General features: G+C 35.8%; 1 protein-coding gene across 3 annotated transcripts; it reads right to left on the bottom strand.

The window, feature by feature from the left end:
* Positions 1-338: 338 nt before the first annotated feature.
* Positions 339-20,124, bottom strand: ZBTB41 (zinc finger and BTB domain containing 41). 3 transcript variants are annotated; one of them, XM_058175574.1, is made up of 11 exons: positions 15,689-20,124; positions 13,781-14,966; positions 11,211-11,418; positions 10,443-10,512; positions 9,383-9,530; positions 6,991-7,120; positions 5,402-5,496; positions 4,736-4,843; positions 3,878-3,983; positions 2,414-2,502; positions 339-2,072 (listed from the first exon to the last, which is right to left on the bottom strand). In XM_058175574.1, exons 1-11 carry the CDS (start codon positions 15,752-15,754, stop codon positions 1,504-1,506), a joined length of 2,775 nt encoding a protein of 924 aa, XP_058031557.1. In that variant the 5' UTR covers positions 15,755-20,124; the 3' UTR covers positions 339-1,503. The 3 variants fall into 3 exon arrangements, with proteins under 3 accessions (XP_058031557.1, XP_058031556.1, XP_058031558.1); XM_058175573.1 differs by having other exon boundaries at positions 344-2,156; positions 15,689-20,122; XM_058175575.1 differs by having other exon boundaries at positions 344-2,156; positions 19,889-20,122.
* Positions 20,125-21,254: the final 1,130 nt, after the last annotated feature.

Raw genomic sequence — 21,254 nt, 5'->3', positions numbered from 1 at the left:
GTTTGGAAATAATCTTCAAATTAAATCCTTGTATGCAAATAGTATTAGCAGAATAGGTAAAAGACTCTAATCTGTATAGACCTGATTTAAGCACAAACCAGTATTTTATGTTTAGTTTTTAGTTATATGGATTTTTTTCCTTCATGCTCAGTGTAGTTCCTTTCTCTTTTTATAATAAAAGCAATTGAAATTAATATTTCAGTTCCACAAGACTTCATTTGTGCAGGTTTTCTTTACAACAAATTATATTTAAATTATTATTATTATTATTTTCCACAAAACTCTCCTTAAAAAAGCAAGATTAAGGAAGCCACAAACAAAAGCCAGGCTTACATGGTTGATTCCTGGATGTATTTTAGATTGCTAACAGCAATGACGCCTTCTGATACCAAAGACATTGTCTAGGAAGCAGTATTGCTGCCTTGATTTATTTCACCTGATATTGAAATAGAAATGGTTTTAAAATTGTGACAATCAAAAGAAAGACATATAGTTTTAACTCTAAAGCTTTTTATAACATACAAAATGAGATATCTGCACAGTGAAAACATATGGTGAGGGGACTTCCCCTCAATAATTGACAATCCATAATTGATTAAATCTATATTTTTTACTCTTCAAGAATTTATTTTTAAAAAATTACAATTTTTAAGAAAAATACATGATTTTGAAAGCTAAACCACTGCATTAAAATGGCAACAATAATTTTTCATGCTCAACAGCTTTAAAATAACTGAAGTAAAAGAAAATATAGATATATTAACTTTTCAATTGTTAACAGAATTTTCAGTAGAACACTTGTTTTCGTTTGTTGTAGCAAACGAACAGACACCATAAAGGCCAACTGTGTCATAAATTTTGTGCACTGTAGCTTTCTTCATGTAATGAACGGAATATTAACTCTCTCTCTCCTGGTCTCTTTGTATGCCCACATACACACAGAATAGCATATACTGCAGTCAGAAAAAAATTCATTAGAGAAATTATAAATAATTTTCTTTATAACAGCTGTGCACATCTTAAAAATGATTTAGAATAAGTGTTTTTGATCTCGGATAACCACAGCATTTTTCTAGTTCATTAAAAGCAGCTGCTTCTTTTTTTCACATTTCTGACCAAATCTGAATAAAAATGTGGCTCTTTTAAGAGTGTGATAGTCTCCATTTAGTGATTAAACAAAAATTGAACTTATTTAAATGATTTTAAAATTTAAATTAGTTAACTAAATACAGTTTGTATAATTAATTTCATATATCCAGTATTTTTTGCCTTCTGTCATACAGAAGAATGCTAGGATCCCTGACAAGAAGACACTTGTCACAATCTCCATTCTCTACATTTCATTTCCCCTCCCTTCCTCTCTCTCTTTCCATATACACACATATTTCAACGTAATACCCCATTCATTTAATGAAATAGACAAGAGCTTATATAATACTGTTAGGCTTCAAAATGGCTAACAGCTCAAGACTAATAAAATATCACATTTCATAGACATGATCATTAATGTTCATTATTTGAAATGTTCTGTACAGAAGGAGCTGAATCAAGACCTAGTAATGTTCCAAGATAACTTTGTTCTCTAGGATCCAATATTTGTTCAGGTTTAACTGGATGAACTATGTTTGCTGGTTGTGGAGTCAGAGTATACTTTTCAAGAAATTCCAGATCTGTTGTTTGCTGATAATCTGTTGGAGGGGGTTGTGAAGGAAGAATTGAGTGAGATGAAGATATAACAGGAGGCTGCGGTTGTACAAGATCAGACTGAGTTTCACGCATTCGAACAGATATCAATGTCACTGGCACACATGTGTCTGATGGTACATTCTGTAGCATTGCCTTGGTATCCACTTGATAAGTTGTGTTCTGATCCACAAATGGTTTAGAATCACCTTGAAAAGCCTTATCGTCTGGTGTGTACTGAGCTGGTAATGACACAATTTTTTCATCTGACAATGAATTTTGCAGTTCTTCTGCAGACTTCCCTCCATGTACGTGATCAGTATGGTATTTTAGTTTATCCTTTCGTTTAAATGTTGAATTGCAGTATTGACAGTTGAAAGGCCGAGCATCTGAATGAATAACCATGTGTTTAGTTAATGTCTTCTTAATCCTGAAGGACTGATTACAAATTTGGCATTTGTATGGTTTCTCACCTGCATTAAAAAATCAATATTAATAGAATAAATGTGCTATCTTTTATATCTTATCTACCATTTTTAATCTTTGTTATATAACAAAACATTGTGAGAATTAAGAACAATGCTCAAAATGTTTTGGATTAATTATTTTCACTACCCAAAATAGAGAAAACTGAAAAACAAAGAAATGCAAGAATTCTCTTCTGCTGCAAGCAAGTTTTTAAAAATAGAAGAGATCCAACTGAGTTTTTAGGCTACTCTTGATTGTTTACCTGAATGTGTCCTAAAATGCATTTCTAAACTTGATTTCCCCTTAAAAACTTTCTTGCAGACTTCACATTGATGAAATGTTGCTTTGTACCTTTGAAGAAAAGCAAGTAAATAAAATATATTAGAAAATAAACTTTTTTACCAAGGAATGTTTTCAGGCTTACATAATCTAAATTACTATTACAGGCTTATTCTCATCTTCTCCCTGTTTTTAAATTGTTTCTGTAGAAATATATGTCCATTTAATTGTTTGCTTGTGGACAATTTTGATACCTTCACCAGGAACATTAATGCAAATAAATGTGTAACCCATCAAGAAATTCAGTTCTATCCAGTGATGGGGCTGGAATCACAGTAGCCAGTTGTTAAATTTTGGGGCAAATTTGTGAGTCAATTTGAGGACAGAGCTGAGCCACATGTATTAATCAGATTTTGATGGCTAGCAGCATGGTGGCAGCAATGGAGCTGGCAGAGCTGGTTCTTAAACATTTACTAGTGAATCACTGGTTCTATCTCTTGTAAATGGGACATTTTAAAGAAAGAAAAAGACCCTTAATGATGCTGTAATTCTAGGTACTGCATATAACACTTCCTAGTTACTCCTAACCACTCTGTTATGTTTTGCATTTTTCATTTTTCTGAAATGATATAGGGTTTCCTGCTTGAGCAGGAAACCAGTGAGCAGGGGGTTGGACTAGAAGACCCGCAAGATCCCTTCCAACTCTGCTATTCTGTTAGTCATATATAGGGTTGTAATGTAAATATTCATATTCTCCAGTATAAGGGTAAAGGATTAATGTAAAATCCAGCTATTTGATGCTGGTTTAGGAACTTCATGACTCGAAGGCTACCTATCACAACTGTTGGAGAAGAATGAGAGTTATTATTAATTAAATATTGAAACACACTTTCTGTATCTTATTTCCCTTGGCTTTGTTGTTTTCAATTCCTTGTCCCCTTTCAACTGTCTGATACACACCCATTTAGGATAAAAATTCATACATCTAAAGTAAAAAAACTCATAGAAAATCAAATTAGATAAGGCATTTGGATCTATAATTAGTATCTTCTATGTTTGCTTCTCACTGATTTGGATATCAAAAAACAGATGTCACGTATTATTGAAATCTTTTCTCCAATGATGTTTTCCCTGACTTGAAATGTCCCACCTGTAGGTATGAATATTATGCTTTATATATGATATCTAAATTATATTTTCATACCTTTTATAACAATTGAAAATTGTATCTTATCATACCATAATACACTATATATTTTCAACATTAGTATTCAAGGGGTAAAAAGAATGTGTTCATATAAACTATTTTTGGTTCAATTAAACCCTGATTTAACCTGACCCTGGTTCTATTTGGTGTATACAAATCAATCTAACATATCCTCAGATGTTGGATATGTTACAACAATATATCAATATTGAATATATTTTAATATTAAATTAAACTTACTTTTGCCACACTTTTTCTCCTAGATGAACACTTTTATAATGAACAGTGAGATGATCCCTTCGGCCAAAGCATTTTCCACATTCCTCACATTGATGGGCTTTCTCTCCTAAGGTGAAGCAATAATATATTCTGAATTAACTTAATAAAACTTCTAGGAAGCATCCAAAAAAATGCCAGAGGCATCCGACTATTTCTGATTTTGGGCCAGTCAGTCTCACTCAGTCTAACCCACCTACAAGGTTATTGTGGGGGGGAAAAAGAGGAGGCAATATTATGTAGGTCACCTTGAGCTATATAAAATAAAGGCAGGATATAAATAAAATAAATAAATTAGGGATCAATGTCCATGACTCACCAGTAAGTGATAATATGTGTGTCACTGGGAGCAGGGGGAAAAAGTAGGATTTGTCAAATAATATAATAATAAATAAATTTCTGATAGGTTTAACATGTCTTTTAAAATTAAATTTATTATCCCAAAGGAGTGTGTGTGGCGGGGGGGGGGGCGGGGGGCGGGAGGGATGGAATTGAGATTACTGTGTCCTGGTTCTACCACTGATCTCCCTTCTGGTTGCTGAAAAAATAACTTTAAAATGTGCAGTTCCTCCATGAGAAAACAGTTGCATTCTAGTATACCTTAGTGTTTTCCATGAGTAGGAACCTTTTCATTCATGGAGTATCTGTTCTGCAAATAACAGTCTGGCCGCATATGTTGGCATACATTCTCTTCATCTCTAACCAGTCATGGTGAAAACAGATATCTTTTCTTTCAGCAGCCCATTATTTTGTGAAATATAAACGAACACTATGTTCCTGGATTCTTTGATTGAAAAAGGTAATGTCAATGCCACTCCTTACCTGAATGTATCTTTTTGTGTTTTGTAAGGTGATCATGGCGAATAAATGTTTTTCCACATTCTTCACATTCATATCTCTTATCATCATGGTGGACTCGCAGATGAAGCCAGTATTAACAGGAATACAAGATTAGCATCTGCATGCTTAATGTGCCATGATATTCAAATTTGAAAATCTAAATTAGTATAACTTACACTAAGGTTACATAACTTATATTAACTATAACTTAAATCTAAAGATCTAAATTAGTATAACTCAACAATGACACCATCTACTCTGAGAGGTTGCTATACTATTTCTGGGTAGATACTGTATGCCGCTACTGATTTTATTAAGTCTAAATAGTTTGAAATTTTAGAAAAAATGGGTCATGGAGTCTAGTTGTCTTATTTCCAAGTAGATGAGTAAAAATTATATTTAAATTTTGTACTTGTCTACTTGGAAATATGACAATAGAGATGAGCAAACTTTGGTAAAAATTGCTTATCAATAGTCCTTTTTTTTTTTTGCTAAAATCTAAAAATAACTTCCATAGGGATTTCTCTTATTATAGTAATTAGTACTGAATTTTAATTCTACTCTTTAATGACAACCTAGCTATAAATTGTATAACCAAGTCATTTCAGAGCATAACTGATGTGGCATAACAGTATAGAAAGTGTTACCTATAGGAGCTTCCATGACGAAAACTCTGCCCACAAATGCTACATAGATGCGGTTTTTCTCCACTGTGAATTCTCAAATGCTCTTTTAAAGTTGTTCTGTAAGGAAGACATTCAGATATAAGGAGGAGATTATTTCCTAATGCTTTTACAATACAATAATACATTTCATTGTAACACATTTAAAATGGTCACAATCCTATTTTCTGCAAGATATAACTGACATTTATTGATAATGGACAAACTGTTACCAGACACTGTCAATCCATTGCCAATGATCACCGGGTTTGGCTTTTTTTCCAGAAATACATGTATGGTTGTGGCATTTCTACCATTATAGCATGTAGCACCCGGGACATTCTAAAAGTTTTAGTGCAATACTTTGGGACACCATGTACTGTATATACAGTCTCTGGGGTCACTGTAGAAGTGTATACATTGGTGAAGATAAGTATTTTTATAAAAAAAAATAAAGTTATAAGATTCTGTCATTTTATTTGGTGTATAGATTCAATTTTAATTTTAAAAATCAATCTGTTGTTCAATCCCATTCCTAATAAAATCATATTGACAGAAGTACAGGGGAACACAACCTTATTTATCATTTTAAGTCACATGGAGTCACAGAGTTGAGAATTCTGCTACGTTATATAATTGAATATGTAATACACAGCATATAAAATAAACTTAGTAAGTGTGCCTATAACCCATAAAATGTCTCACAAGAGGAAGAATCTGAAAAAGGCTGTTTAACAGATTGATCAAAGACTAGGCCTCTGCCTCTCCATATTCTTGTCTACTGCTACTGAAAATCAAGCCTCTGCTTATCTGCACAGTCTTTATTTGGGTTCTGTTTCTTAGCCTGTCTTAGTATGTACCAATAGACAAGTCTCAAATGCCTATCTTTATTAAGCGGGCAAAACCTTTGATATAAAGAAGAAAATGATGATTTGGATAGCAGTTTCCAAAATAAAATGCATCTTTCTTCAGGATCATTCTGCAGCTGTATAATCCCAGAAGAGGTTGCTGACATATTAATGTGTGTCTTCTGAACTGCAAAACACTCCTTTTTTAATTCAAAGTGCTGTACAATACTCATTTGATCTAACCTAAATAGCAGGAAAAGACAAAAATTTCACTGATATAAAAATGGACAGCCAATTTGGTGCAGTAAATGCTGGATTAGAAATGGGGAGATCCTGAACTCTGATCTTCCCTTAGGCACAGAAACTGGCTGGATGATTTTAGGCAGTCTCTCTTTTTAAGCCCAATCTATTTCAAAAGTTGTTGTGAGGATCATAAGAGGAAGGAGCGTTATGCATTCTGCCTTGAGTTATACAAAATAAAGAAAATATGTACATCTAATAAAAACATATACCTGAAACCCTAAAATTCAATGGAGTTTCCCTCGGCTCAGTAGATACCAATGCTGATGGATGAGTAAAGACTTGGGAAGTAAGTGGTATGAAATATTCTGAGAAACATATAGGTGCTGATCAACTGCCTTTACAATATTTTTTTAAAATATTGGTGAATTCATTGATCTGCTTTCTGTTTAATTTATATAAAACACAGTATGTGTATTCAGCATACCTTTCTCTAACTGATTTTCCACAAATAAAGCAACTCCATTTTCTCTTTCCTCCATGAGTGCATTCAATATGGCGCTTCAGATTTCCAGTGTCATTAAACTGACGACCACAAATATCACATGGAAAAGGTCCTAAAAAGACACAGGGATTCAATTTTACATGTATGCAACTTGAGCAAGTGACTTGAATAATTAATAAACATATATTTTAGAATACAAAAATACAAAACTGAACAAAATACTCTCTTCATTTTGAAAAACCTAACCACAATCACATTAATCTTTCATTTTTAAACAGTCCATCATTTCTTCCCCAGAAGTTGCTATTGGTAATTCTGATACAATAAATTAAGTTTACCAAAACTGAACTACCAAAAAGGAAGATATTTTGTACAGATTTGTATCTTTTTGCATTCTCTTCTTTTTTGTAAAACTTAAAAACAAACATATTGATACTACATTTTTATGGACAACTTGGTAACCCATTAAATTATGGTATCATAACTATCATAATAGTGACTCCCAGGACCAGTTTATCTATGAATTGTCTGCCATGTGATTGTTTTCTATATTTTTGCTAATATCTAAAACTCTAGGTCTGACATAGCCAAAGTGGGCTGATCTGCCCCTAAGGTTTTTAAAACTTGATTGTATGACTCAAATAATCGTTTAGCATTGTATTAGCAAAAACAACCACAGTGCCTTTTGAAGTCTTCTTGGACAGGAGAAAGCAATTGTTTTAACAGATGTTTAATGAACAGATGTTAAATGAACAATTACCAATAGTGACTTGCAGAAAAGAAATGCCAGATTGAAGATGGCTCTTGAAAAGCAGAGATATGATTTATCTTTATAAAATCCATTTATCCTTAAAAAAAATTAGAAATACAATAGCTATTCATGCACTGGGTAAGTGGCGACTTTCTTAACTATTATTTGAAAAGCTAGGGAAAACAGCCCTTAAGCTTCATTCTTTGATTCAATCCCACATTCTTTGATTCAATTTTGCTTCATTTTCTAAGGGCCAGTAGATTTACCAAATTGCAGAATGCAAGATGATACTTTCCAATATCTTTTGCCTTAAAAATATCAAAGTCCTGCTTGAAAGCAAAGCTTATATTTTTCTTTATGGAAATTAACATTCTTGAAAAAGGTATTCTAGTACCATGATGAAGGGATAAGTAGAAGACCACCCTGTTTCCCCCAGAATAAGACATCCCCTGATAATAAGCCCAATTGGGCTTTTGAGCGCATGGCAATAAGACCAAGCGCTTATTTCAGGGTTCAAAAAAATATAAAACAGGGTCTTATTTTCTGGGAAACATGGTATTACAATAAAGAAAATATTGGAAATGGTTATCCCCTCTTCTGTAGCCTGTGAATCCAAGCAAATCTGCTGTTTCCATGTCAAAATCACAACTACAGCTTTTAAAGCTCCAAAAACAAGGAGGCGAAAAATGCTAGGAAGTGCAGTCATATCTTCCAAGTTACATGTATTGTAGAAGGCCAATAACCCTAAGACCTTCTCTGCTATTTTTTTAATATTGAGGTACTTCAAAAAATAAACGTCATCTAATCTTTCTATTTCAAGTATAATATAGCTGTGCTGATGCATTAAATAGAATTGCAGCAATTTTTTTTCCTAATAGATTTTAATGACAAAACTGATTATTCAGTAAATGCACAAATTTATTACATGCGACTAAACAAATAATGAAATATAAACAGGTCAATGTTTCATATGTTACTTTAGTTTTCAGCAACAAAGAAAATGGTTCAGGAGAAAATTTTTAATCATTCCTGGTCAAAGTCTAAAAGTTTACTGTTTCCAAGAAAACTGGAAAAACAATATGTCCAAAGATTTAGTAGCTCACAAAGCTATTACATTTTTTTTGAAACAAACAAAAAGTGACACTGATAACTTTCCTCACCTCTCTTCTGTATTTTTTTTATTCTGTATTTATTATTTTATTATTATTATTTTTATTCTTTTATTTTTTTGCATTTTCCAGAATGCATTGAAAAACAGTTTTTGCAACAAGTAATTGGTCAGATTAATGGAAAATTGGCCTTCCACCAACTTCAGAATGAAGTGGTGAAATCAAATAGATAGGCTGAAGTGGAGGAAGGGAAAAATACCCTGTGAGCTGCAAAACATGTACTGTAAATCCCTAACTATAACTAGATTAACTGAAATTTGCAGCGGTGGGGAGGAGGGTTCCAAACATCTCTAAGGAAAGATTCGTTTAATTAATTTGTCAAAAAAATTGAACCTCATCTTCAAGCAGTTTAAAGAATTGTTCAAAGACTGTGAATAGAGATTTGGAAAATTGGTATACAGAATTCAGTTCAGCTAATGAATTAAAAACATATATGCACTGAATATTTTCTTACCTAAATGGAACTTTTCTTGATGTTTCAATCTCGTAAAGCGGGATTTAAAATGCTCTTCGCAATAGGTACATTTGAAAGGCTTATTCTGAGTGTGTAGAATTCTGTGTTCTTCCAAGTGTGGTCTTCGTGTGAAAGACTTATTGCAAATCTGTAGCAACAACAATATGCAATGATTAAGTAAAATACACAACCTTGAGCTTCCTGAAGAAAGTCAAGTTACCTGTGAAAATATATACACAAACCCAATCTTATCACTCAAAGGAATGAATTATAAATAAGTACTATTACATTTACATTTGCAAATAAGCTGAGAATTTTAGGTGCCAAAATGTATCAAAAAATAGGGTTTGGCTTAGCCAAGTATAGGCTTATCCACAGGTATATACAGTAATATTTTTAAAGTACTTGTAGTTTTTGTATTTTCTCACATGAATCTATCTATAAATGAGTTGACTCTCAAATATTTTAACCACAATACAATGAAAAATGTGGATTAGTTTATCCATAGATAATGCATTTTTCATAATCTTTTGGTTAAAAATTTGAGAATTGGCTTATCTACTGATAGGTGTATATGTGAATACATATGGTAGCTTTCTGGAAATAACTGTACTATGCAATTGCATAGTTATGACTATTTGCTTCTCTGTTAATCTTGTTAATTTCAAGTTTTATCATAACTTTATCATAGCATATACGGCGACTTACTCAGTGTGGATTGCTAAATACTATTTTCTCCACTAAAGTTACCTTATTAAACCATTGACCAAAAAAGACCATGCATCAATAAGCCACAAAGTCATATTACGGTATTTTTATTTTTATTATCCTGAACCCAACTGAACCATGCACTATTTTACACACTAAAGCACATAATGAAATGTAGGATTTCCCATTTATCCCTAACATTATTATTTAGTAACTTTAGTATAAATTGTTATAGGCACTTATTACTTATCAGTAAATAAATGCACAGCCTCTGATCTGGATTCAAGTCACAGATTTAAAAAAATAAGTCAGAAGTATAAAATAATTTCAGTGAAACCAAAATCATACTTACCTCACATTTCCACCCTTCACTTTTTTTCTTCCTGGTAGACAGAAACTCTTGTACATTTTCAGGATGAAATCTGAGGAGGAAATCTACTAAGACATTATTTATTTAATAAATATAACACAACAAGCAAATCATTAGTTTTCATTTTGTTACTGCTTGCTGGCCTAATTGTATAATTATTAAAAAAAAATATTGGCCTGTTCTACATATAAAGAAAGCAAAATATTTGAAGTTTCTTAATCTATATTCCCATTTGAAAAGTTATGTATATAACCCAAGCTGAAATTTACAATTCAGCATCAGCACAAATGTTAACTGTTTTTTAATGTGCTTTTAGTCATCTTCTTTAAGCACTTTTTGCCTCAATTTACTTAAACCACCTTTCAATATTCACCAAATAGAACAGCAGGACATACATTTAAAAATACTGAACATACTGAAATCTCACTTCACAAATGTACATGTTTGGTGGAGATCATATATCTTGATTTGATTCAAGGTGATTACACTATTGATATACTACTTTATAAATATGCACAATTTTACCCAGCCTGAAGTCTTCTAGATTTTCCTCATCTCCAGGCAGGGTATGATTGGGAAAGTATCGTGCTTTTAACATCCTACACATTTAAAATAAGTTACCATGTATTTAACTGGACTATTGTTTATAGCTAATATCCTGCAGCATCCAGTTATATAATTTTATAATAAAAGGAAATCAAATGATCATTCTATATTACCCAAAATTCAGTATGATTCAATGATACTTGCCTTTTTACATGCTTTATCAGAGTCTTTTTGGTGGCGTGTAATTTGTTACAATATGAACATTTGTGTTCCTTTTTATGAAATTCCAATTCACTGTTGTGTTTTTTTCTGTGTACTGTTAAGTTAGATTTGGTTGAATAACGCTGCTGGCAAATATCACATTCAAAAGGCTTTTCACCCGTATGTACTCGAGCATGGCTTTCAAATTTTCCTATAAAATAAAATATATATTTTTTAAAATGAAAAACAGCTGATAAATATTAATCTCTAATATTATCACGATAATAGTATGTGCTATATGAAGTCTGTAAGAAAGTTTTAACACTGATTATTTTGTAATGTATTATTTTTTGAAGAAGCCTTTCTAATTACTGGCTGGAACATCACTTTTTTTCAAATAGCACGAGCATGAGTGATAGGAATGCAATGGTATATAACTGCCATCCTACTGTATCATTTAACACTAACTCTCCATACAAAGGAGACTTATAAAAAGGACTGGAATACACAGTAAGTTGTGCAGAAACACAAAATTATTTTCATCTTTAGTAGTGGAACCGTTCTTGTCTTAAAACAAGCTGCTAAAGAATGGCTGGGATTCTTTTTCTCACTATAATCTTACACATTATCAATTTTCACTATACTCATTACACATTATCACTATAATCTTACACATTATAATGCCTGGCTAGATGGTTCAGTGGCTAAGACGCTGAGCTTGTCGATCAGAAAGGTCGGCAGTTTGGATCCCTAGTTGTAAGTCTCCTGCATGAGCAGGGGGTTGGACTAGATGATCTCCAAGGTCCCTTCCAACTCTGTCACTGTTAATCAATTCCTATTCCTATAGTCCCGGAGCACAAAGCAACTAAGGATTAAAGAAGATCATTATCTGAATATGATTCTATAAACGTGTCTAGAACTATATTAAGATTTAACTTAACTTTAAATAAACTAAGATTCTAAGCCCATAATACAATACGATAAGCCAATGCAACTTCATTTTTATCTTGAATTGTTCAGATGTTTGGTCATTCATAGGAGAATGCAGGTTGGTTAGTCTTCATGTAGGTGTTTACACTTGATATTACCAGGTACATGAGTTTTGGCAGCCATAAAAGGCACCTTCAAATGATTTCATGTTTTTGTATTGTTCAAAAATATTTTTAATTCTAGAGTAGTTTTTGAATTGTTAAACTGCCCAGAGTTATTGATTGAGATGGGCAGTTATAAAAATTAAATAAATAAAATAAACATTCAGTTGAACTGCAAGCCTGAAATTGCATATCGGGCAAAAGGGTACCCAGAATCAGAGCTAGACTTTTTCTTCTCTAAGAGTGATGGCTATGATGCCATTGATACAATAATAAATTGATAAGGTTACCAAAGTTACCACGTACCAATTGAGAAGCAATAATTTAAAGGGCAGGCCAATAATCTGTAGGCTCTCCAGAAACTGTTGAATTGTAGCTCCGAACAATCCCAATTAGTACAACCAATTGTGAGGGATAAAAATCTCTACAATTCAGTAGTACAACAGCCAAAAATTTCTACAACTAAATGGTACCAAACATGTGCAAGCCTGCTACAGTGTTTGAAATGAGCTATATGCTCATTGCATGGAGTTTATATGCCAGTGAAGCTAATTTGCTGTTTATTGAATGAACATTAGGTTTCACAATGCATAGAATTTAGTATTGCTTATCACAATGCTAATATATTTTCACAACTGTAGGAACACATTCCTACATTAATTGAAGGCCCCAAATGACACAGGTAGAATTTGAGTGGAGATGAAACATTTGAAGAGGGGGGAAGAGACTTTTGTCTCTATTTCTGAGGTCTCTCTAATTTAATATTATTGATTAATCTGAATACTGTTTGCCTGCAATTTGGGTATATGTGTGAGAGCATGCAGTATTCTTGAAATCCAATTGTAGGCAGATTCAAAATAAGATAACATTTAATTTGACAAGTATAGCAGTGGATACTTTACAGTTCATTTTTATTGTACTTGTTAATAGGGTGAAGTGATTCATTTACTACACCTATAGTTCAATTAGGTCAAGACAACTGTACAGATGTGGTCATTAAATAACCTAACTTCCCAGGTTATGACTGTTTCATCTTATTTCAGCAGCTAGGAGTTTCTCTAACAGCTTTCTGAGCATTTGAAAAATGACTCTTATAAAACAGAAAAAGCTGTAAAAAAATCTAACCTCTTCCAACTAGCAATCTGATAGCTAGCTGGGTCTTCCTCAGCTCAATTAACTGCAGGATTGTTGCTGTGGGTAAAATAGGAAGGAGCATTATGTATGCTGCCTTGAATGGTACAGAGATATGTGTCAGCTTCTGCTGATTTAAGGATTCAGTGAAGCATTAATTTTTATAAGGGATGTCTAAAGTTTTGCACGTACTGTTAAGTGCACCATGGATATATTTAAGATCTAAAGAATAATCACAATTCTATACATTGAATCTGGCCCTGGATGTTAACCCAAGATTGAAAATGACTTTGCTTTTAAACCTATCACAGCCACCGTGCAAAGGTAAAAGACAAACATATTTTGATTTACCTGGTCGATCAAATATTTTATCACACTTAGGACACTGCAAACATTTTTTGCTGCTGTTCTGAAGAATAGGTGGAATACATGTGGAAAGATTATCTTCAGCTGGACCATCATGGACCTCTCCACCACATTCTTTTTCACTGTGTTGTTCAGACTCTGTATCATCTCCCAAAGTGTCCTCTTCCTGCCCATCAGTGTTGTTTTCACTTCCACTGTCCTCAGATTCATTGCTCTCCTTACTAGGAGCAATTGTATCTAAATTGGTATCTGATGCATTGCCACTTTCATTGTCACTCTGATCAAACTTGGCTGGGCATTTACGATTTCGCACTGATCGTCTAGTACAAATCACTGACTTCTCAACCATTTTTAGCTCATGTTCTTTTTCCCGTGCAGAAGATTTGTGTGCTTTGGACAAATGATTTTCTAATGATTTCTTGTAACAAAAATTACGATTGCATAAAGTGCATTGATGATTGTTGGCTATTTTAGGTATTTGTTCAGTTGTCTTTTCTATCTGAGATGGGTTTTTTGTTTTCTCTTCAGTTTGTGAAATGGAAACATTTTCACTATTTAGCAATTTAACTGCATCAATAATATCTAAAAATTTTGCTGCTTCTAAAACTAAAGGTATTTCATTTTTATTTAAGAAAAACTGTGATGTGTATAGAAACTCAAGCAGATGATGGAAAACTGAATGTGTTACATGATCCAATGTAATAACATTTGTATTTGGATTTTTGCTCAAATAAGCATGAAAGTAACTGCTCCCAACAGCAACCACTACTTTATGGGAGCTAAATTCTTTTCCATCAACAATTATAAGAAGATCACAAAAAGACGGCTGCTTCTGTCGATCATCATTTAAATATTTAAGTAGATTTTTATTGTATTGCAAAGAAGTTAAAAGCTTTCTTTGATCAGGCAGCAGAGAAAGTTCTTTGGAATATATAAGCTGGTCTGCAGTATCTACTTCTGCAGAATCAATATGAGCTTCGTGTTCAGAGTCTGTTACAGGAATCTTATCAGTTTGCTCCCTTGAGTGACCAAGATGTATTTTGTCATCTACATTTACATTAAGCCTTCTTCTCTTCTTCATTGCAATTGTGCCAGTTAAAATCAGAACTGTTATCAATAAGCCAAACTTTTCCAAACAAATCGTTGCTTCAGTGATACTTGAAGTTATGACCTGCAAATAGATCAAATAATTTTCTTTGAAACCAATGGAAAAAAACCTAGATTCATTCCGTTTTAACACTAGTTAATTTCTTCCATATTTGGTGAGGTCCTAAGAATTGGCATCTACCCTCTTTCTAGAAAGCAAAAATTCATCTTGAATTGAACCAAAACATTCAAGTCACATGCATGTTATCAAATTGTAAATAGTACTTATTTATTTGTCAACAGAAGTAATAAAGAAAAATAGCTAGGAAAAGCTATTGTACCAGAAATCATTTAGATCTGTCTACAGCTGCATTATCTCTTTCGAATATTGCCGCTAGTAATGTTACTCAATGAGATATAGATTTTTTTTAAAAGTTTATTCTTAATGAATCTCTCTTGCTCATCTTTAAGCAAAGCAGGGAATAATGCACCCATACTACTACTATTTACCTCTGCATATTTATTTTTCTTCATTTAATATTTAAAATTTAATATTTGTGTGCCATTCATCTCATCAGAGATTACTCTGGGCTGCTTACAAATATTAAAGCAGTAGGACAATAAATAAAAATGATACTGTTAAAAGATGGGGAGGAGGGGAACATGAAGCACATGTGGAGAGATGAGATCCTTCCTAACCCAATAGCTACCTTCAAAATGGGATACTCCACTGGGGCCCCAGGTCAACTGGCAGAACCAGATCTTCAGGCTCTTATGGAAAATCAAAAAAGTGGGTGTAGATCTCACCTTGAAGTGTATGGTGTTCCAAAAGGCAGAAGCCACAGCAGAAAAGGCTCTTCTCCTGGACCTCATCAGTTGAAAATTCTTGACTAGTGGGGTCCGCAGCCTGCCTGCTCTACCAGTACTGGTAGGGCGAGAGCAATCCCATTGGGGTAGGATGGCTCTTCAGAAAACTTTGGCTGAGCCATGAAGGGCTTTAAAGGTGATAACCAACCTGTTGAATTGCATCTGGAAGCAAGCTGGCAGCCAATGTTACCACTGGAACAGCAGTGTACCATGGGCCACCTTAGGGGTCCCAAGAACTGCCTGTGGTGCCGCATCTTGCACTAACTGTACCTTCCAAATACTCTTCAAGGGTAGCCCCATGTAGAGTGCATTGAAATAGTCCAGGCATGAAATGACCAGGGCTTGAATGCTAAGATATTTATTTTTATTTACTGCATAATAAACAGTTGGTCACTTAAAAAGCAGTCATCTCTAATGTAGTCACTCACTGATCTGTTTGAGTAGCTATAATTTTTTTTTTGTTTGTTTACATTTATACCCCGCCCTTCTCCGAAGACTCAGGGCGGCTTACAATGTATAAGGCAATAGTCTCATTCTATTTGTATATTTTTTACAAAGTCAACTTATTGCCCCCCCCAACAATCTGGGTCCTCATTTTACCTACCTTATAAAGGGTGGAAGGCTGAGTCAACCTTGGGCCGGGCTCGAACCTGCAGTAATTGCAGGCTTTGTGTTCTAATAACAGGCTTCTCTATTGTCTGAGCTATCCCGGCCCACAACAGATACAAATGAATATATGATTTAATTCTAATCCTTTTTCTTGTACTTAAAAATTCACATATGCAAGCATATAAAATGGAGTGCATGGATTTATCACCAAGAGAGAAAGTTGTAAGACAGCTAATAAGCAATAAATGTGAATAGTATCACATATCTTGCTAAACTATGATTTAATACATATTAAATTATTAAACCACAATTAGTGGGTTTACAAATGGCTCATCAAACAAATCAACCCAGACTGATCCCTTAAGGCACAAATTAGCAAGGTTAAATTATTCTACTTTGTACACATTACATGAAGATCTAACTCTCTGGAGAAAACTCTAATGCTGGGAAAGAGGAAGGAAAGAGAAAAAGATGACCAGCAGCAACATGGATGAATTCAATTAAAGTGGCAATGAGTGCATCCTTGGAAAACCTGAAATAACTGGTTAAGAAGAGATCATGGATAAAAAAAATCTGTGTTTATGCTAAGAGCTGCAATGATTTGATGGCCCATAATAATATCAAAATAATAACTGTGCTTTACAAACAAGGTGTCAGGGTCCAAGGAACACCCCCAACGAAATAAAGTTCTGAGGCTTGAGGTTCCTCAAAGTTCCAATTTATTAGATTAGACTAGACTAGACTAGACTAGACTAGACTAGAGTAGAATAGAATAGAATAGAATAGAATAGAATAGAATAGAATAGAATTTATTGGCCAAGTGTGGTTGGACACACAAGGAATTTGTCTTGGTGCATATGCTCTCAGTGTACATAAAAGAAAAGACACCTTCATCAAGGTACAACATTTAACATTTACAACACAAATGATGGTCATAGGGTATAATTTAACACTTAATGATAAGCAACAAAAGTTACAATCATACAGTCATAAGTGGAAAGAGATTGGTGATGGGAACGATGAGAAGATTAATAGTAGTGTAGATTTAGTAAATAGTTTGACAGTGTTGAGGGAATTATTTGTTTAGCAGAGTGATGGCCTTTGGGAAAAAACTGTTCTTGTGTCTAGTTGTTCTGGTGTGCAGTGCTCTATAGTGAGATATGTCATGTTGGCACAGCTGGGAAAACCCGAAACTGAAAGCTTCCAGGTTTTCCACACACAGTTGACAGTTCACAGCCCTGCCCCACCCCAAGTTCATCACATTGTCCAATCAACTCTTCACACTCAACTGGATACAATCTTCAGGCAGTCTACATCAGATGCAGGCAAAAGTCCTTGAATATGGAATGTTGTTATGACTAACTTTCCATCGCTCCAACAACAACCCCCTCCCAACTTCTCCAGCTAAAATATGTGGCAGTTAAGAAGCAAAAAGAAAATTGCCTTCCAAAACTGACACAAGGACTGGGTTCACACAGCCCAGAACCAAAGAAACTACCTTATAATTTAGTGTGTCATATGAACCATCTTAGTCATTCTTTATAAGGAAGATTCAGTGTATAAAAACAACTGTTTCTTTTTTTCCAAGCTGCAATTGTTATTTCCTGTATTCAGGTTCTTTCTCTGCAGGAAAGATCTGGTTCACTGGATGCTGTCCAGGGAAAACTCAAGATAGCAAGTGAAATGATGAAGTTTGCTCTTTTCACAACCCAGTCTAGATGCTGTACAACTGGTGAAAACAGGATAACTAGCTGGGGGAATGTGGCTGCTTCTGTGACTTGATCTATCCACTCAAAGAGACAGGAGGTAATATTAGCCACCTCCCTCTTTTGCTTAAATGCTATTGCTCTAGGTCAGGGGTCTGCAACCGCGGCTCTGGAGACACATGTGGCTTTTTCATTCCTCTCTGTGGCTCCCGTTTGCTCAAAATATGTGTCACAACTGCCAATGTGCGACACCTGCCGGCACACAATTTATTGAGCTTTTCAACCCATCTTTTTTTTGGAGTTCAAAATGTTTTTGTTGCATGCAGAAATAAACATGTGTTTTCTCGGTAGCAGGTCATTGATTCCATAAATGCAACACACTATAGTTTTTTTATACATAGCATAAAGGTAAAAAATGATATATCCAGTGTTATCTTCATTTTAGATGTCAAAAGGGTTTTGTGGCTCCCAGGGTTCTTTTCTGTGGGAAATGGGTCCAAATGGCTCTTTGAGTGTTTAAAGTTGCCGACCCCTGCTCTAGTTCTAGAATACCGCCCAGACAACATGTTACCATGACTGCTCAACTTTTATTATTATCTGGCCCTCACATAACTGCTCTTTTTTTCTCCACTTCAGTATTTTATCTGCTAATGCCTCAATTCCAGAGACATAGCCTTAGCCACATAAAGGAATGGGAACATGTTCACCAGCATCCTCACTCTAGATATTATTGGTCCTATCTTCCCTGCTTATGCTTAGATGAGCAAGTGAGATGTGATAGGTGGCCTTAAACCAAGGAAAACCAGCCTTATCTGCAAGTAGCTGCTCCTTTGCTCTTTCTTTCGGTGGGTGATGAACATAATAACCAGCCCAACTGTCACATGATTAGAGCAAGGAGCAGATCAGAGAGGAAGCAACTTCCATCACAGTTCTCTAGGACAGGGGTCTCCAACCTTGGCAACTTTAAGACTTCTGAACTTCAACTCCCAAAGTTCCTCAGCCAACAAAGTTGAAGTCCACAAGTCTTAAAGTTGCCAAGGTTGGAGACCCCTGCTCTGGGACTGATGGTCCGCGAGAAAATTTTGGTGGTCCGCAGAAAAATCAATTGCATTTTTTATATTGCACTAAATACTATTTATCTTTTTTAAAAAAAAATCATAGTTGTGGTCCGCAGGATTTAAAATTACGATTTTAGTGGTCCCTGAGGTCCAAAAGGTTGGTGACCCCTGCTCTAGGAAGCACCCTGGACAGGGGGGAAAAGCAAAAACAAAAGGCAAGCAGGACTGTTCTAAGTTTTATCCCTCCTGGGCCTAATCCTTCCTTCCATTGTGCTAGTAAAGATTGAGCAAGGCGAAAGGCGGCAGCAGGAGCGCAAAAACATTTTGTTTAGCCTGCATACCGATGCAACACAACCGGAGAGGGAAGGAAGTTGTGTGTGTGGGAACGGGCTTCAGGGGACGTTCACAAGAAGGAAAGCCTTTCCATCGCTGCTTCCCCGGCCTCTGTCGCAGGGTGGGCGGCAGAAGAAATTGCCAGGTGCCTTTCCTTTCTCAACGAGGTAGTGACAGCGTCCCCTTTCCTCCCCCCCCCCCGCCCCAACAACCTTTTAACACTGATCCGGCTTTCAAGGGTGATCCAATTAGGTTTAAACTAGATCTAACAGGTCAGATTCGCTCAGAAGCGGCAAGCAAACTAAAACCGAGCCTCAGGCACGTCGGGACTATCGCCTCCCTCTTCGACCGGGACGGCGAGAGTAAAACTGCGCCCCTCGGAAACCCCCTGAACCCACCCGGCCTCCAACGAGGGGAGGAGCCTTCTTGCCTACCTTTCCTCCCCTCGCCGAGGAAAGGGGCAAATAACGGTCCCAGGCGCGCGCTCTCGGAAAACGCGCTTCTTCCCCATTTGCCGTCGCCAGGCCGGCCTCCAGATTCCGAAAGGCAGAAAAGAAGAAAGAAAGAAAAAATACACCTTCCCCCCTCAAAAAAAAAAAAAAAAAGCCAAAAAAAATCCCTACGGTCGCGCACCGTTACCCCCCCTCAGGTTTCGCCATCACTTCCGGGTTCCATGCGGGCGGGGAGGGAGGGGGGAGTGTGTGTGTGTGTGTGAGAGAGAGAGAGAGTAAAGGCTGACGTCACGAATTTTTTGACAGGAAGCTGGGCAGGTTTGTAGTTCCGGCTCTATGGCACGTGGGTGGGGGGAAAAAAGGCGGAGCAAGAGGAAAAGCGAGGCGAATACGCGGGGCGAGGTTTCTCTTCACCCTCCGGCTCCCAATGGGCGCTTGCGGAATGTTGACTGCAAAACCGTCAGCCACACCAGAAACGAATACTATTGTTAATAACAGCGGTGCCCAACCTTGTCGACTTTGCGGACCGGCGGCCACAGCAACGACGGGGGGGGGGGGCGCGGAGGGATGGGAGAGGGAATGGTTCCCTGCAGGCAGCGGGCGAGCGCGCTCGCAGCTCCCATTTGCGCAAATTTCGCGGTTCCGAAGGGACAGTGGTCCCCCTGATTTATGCTAACGATGAGTGATTGGTATGTTTTGTGTTAAGTCACAGTAAATTGGCCTTATGGGTATATTGACAAGATAAGTAAGAGTTTCTCTTCTCTAGTCCCAGAAATAAATGTCTTTGATAAACGTTCAAAGGGAACCAAACGTTTTTAAAAAGGAAGGGGCCAAATTTCTGAGCATTGATTGCAAATCACCACGAACATTTCCAAGGTTTATTTATTTACTAACATAAATAAAATTTCGGGAGGCTTTCAATTCCAGACGGCATTGGTGGCTCTTCACTGGCAATTCACAGGCTAGGAATTTTTTTTATTTATTTCGGGATGCTGCTGCAGCGGAGCGTCGAATTTCGCCTCTGGAGCAGAAAGCGGACTTTTATGGAGATTTTCAGTCATCCAGGTCGTGGTTGTCCCAAAGGTGCTTTTTCCAAGAGGTAACCGGAGTTTCTGGTTTTTTCTTTGAAGACGTTTCGCTTCTCATCCAAGAAGCTTCTTCAGCTCTGACTGGATCCCACCATCTAGTCCAGGGGTCTCCAACTTAGTAACTTTAAGGCTTGTGGACTTCAACTTCCAGAGTTGAAGTCCACAAACCTTAAAAGTTACTAAAGTTGGAGACCCCTGATCTAGTCAGAGCTGGTTTTTCAAAGGAAAAACCAGAAAGTCCAGTTGCCTCTTGAAAAAGC

The sequence above is a fragment of the Ahaetulla prasina genome, chromosome 3, assembly GCF_028640845.1.
Source record: "Ahaetulla prasina isolate Xishuangbanna chromosome 3, ASM2864084v1, whole genome shotgun sequence".
Taxonomy (NCBI): domain Eukaryota; kingdom Metazoa; phylum Chordata; class Lepidosauria; order Squamata; family Colubridae; genus Ahaetulla; species Ahaetulla prasina.
The sequence above is the reverse complement of the archived record's forward strand: the minus strand, read 5'-3'. Positions and strand labels throughout refer to the sequence as shown.

Bases quoted from the DNA above. Each gene is read 5' to 3' on its own strand.
- ZBTB41 (XM_058175573.1), bottom strand. From the start codon at position 15,754: ATGAGGTCCAGGAGAAGAGCCTTTTCTGCTGTGGCTTCTGCCTTTTGG. The intron at 7,121-9,382 runs GTAAGAAAATAT...GTGTCTTTTTAG, and splicing joins TCAAGAAAAGTTCCATTTAG to GACCTTTTCCATGTGATATT. The intron at 5,497-6,990 runs GTATGCTGAATA...TCTTCCTTACAG, and splicing joins GGAAAATCAGTTAGAGAAAG to AACAACTTTAAAAGAGCATT.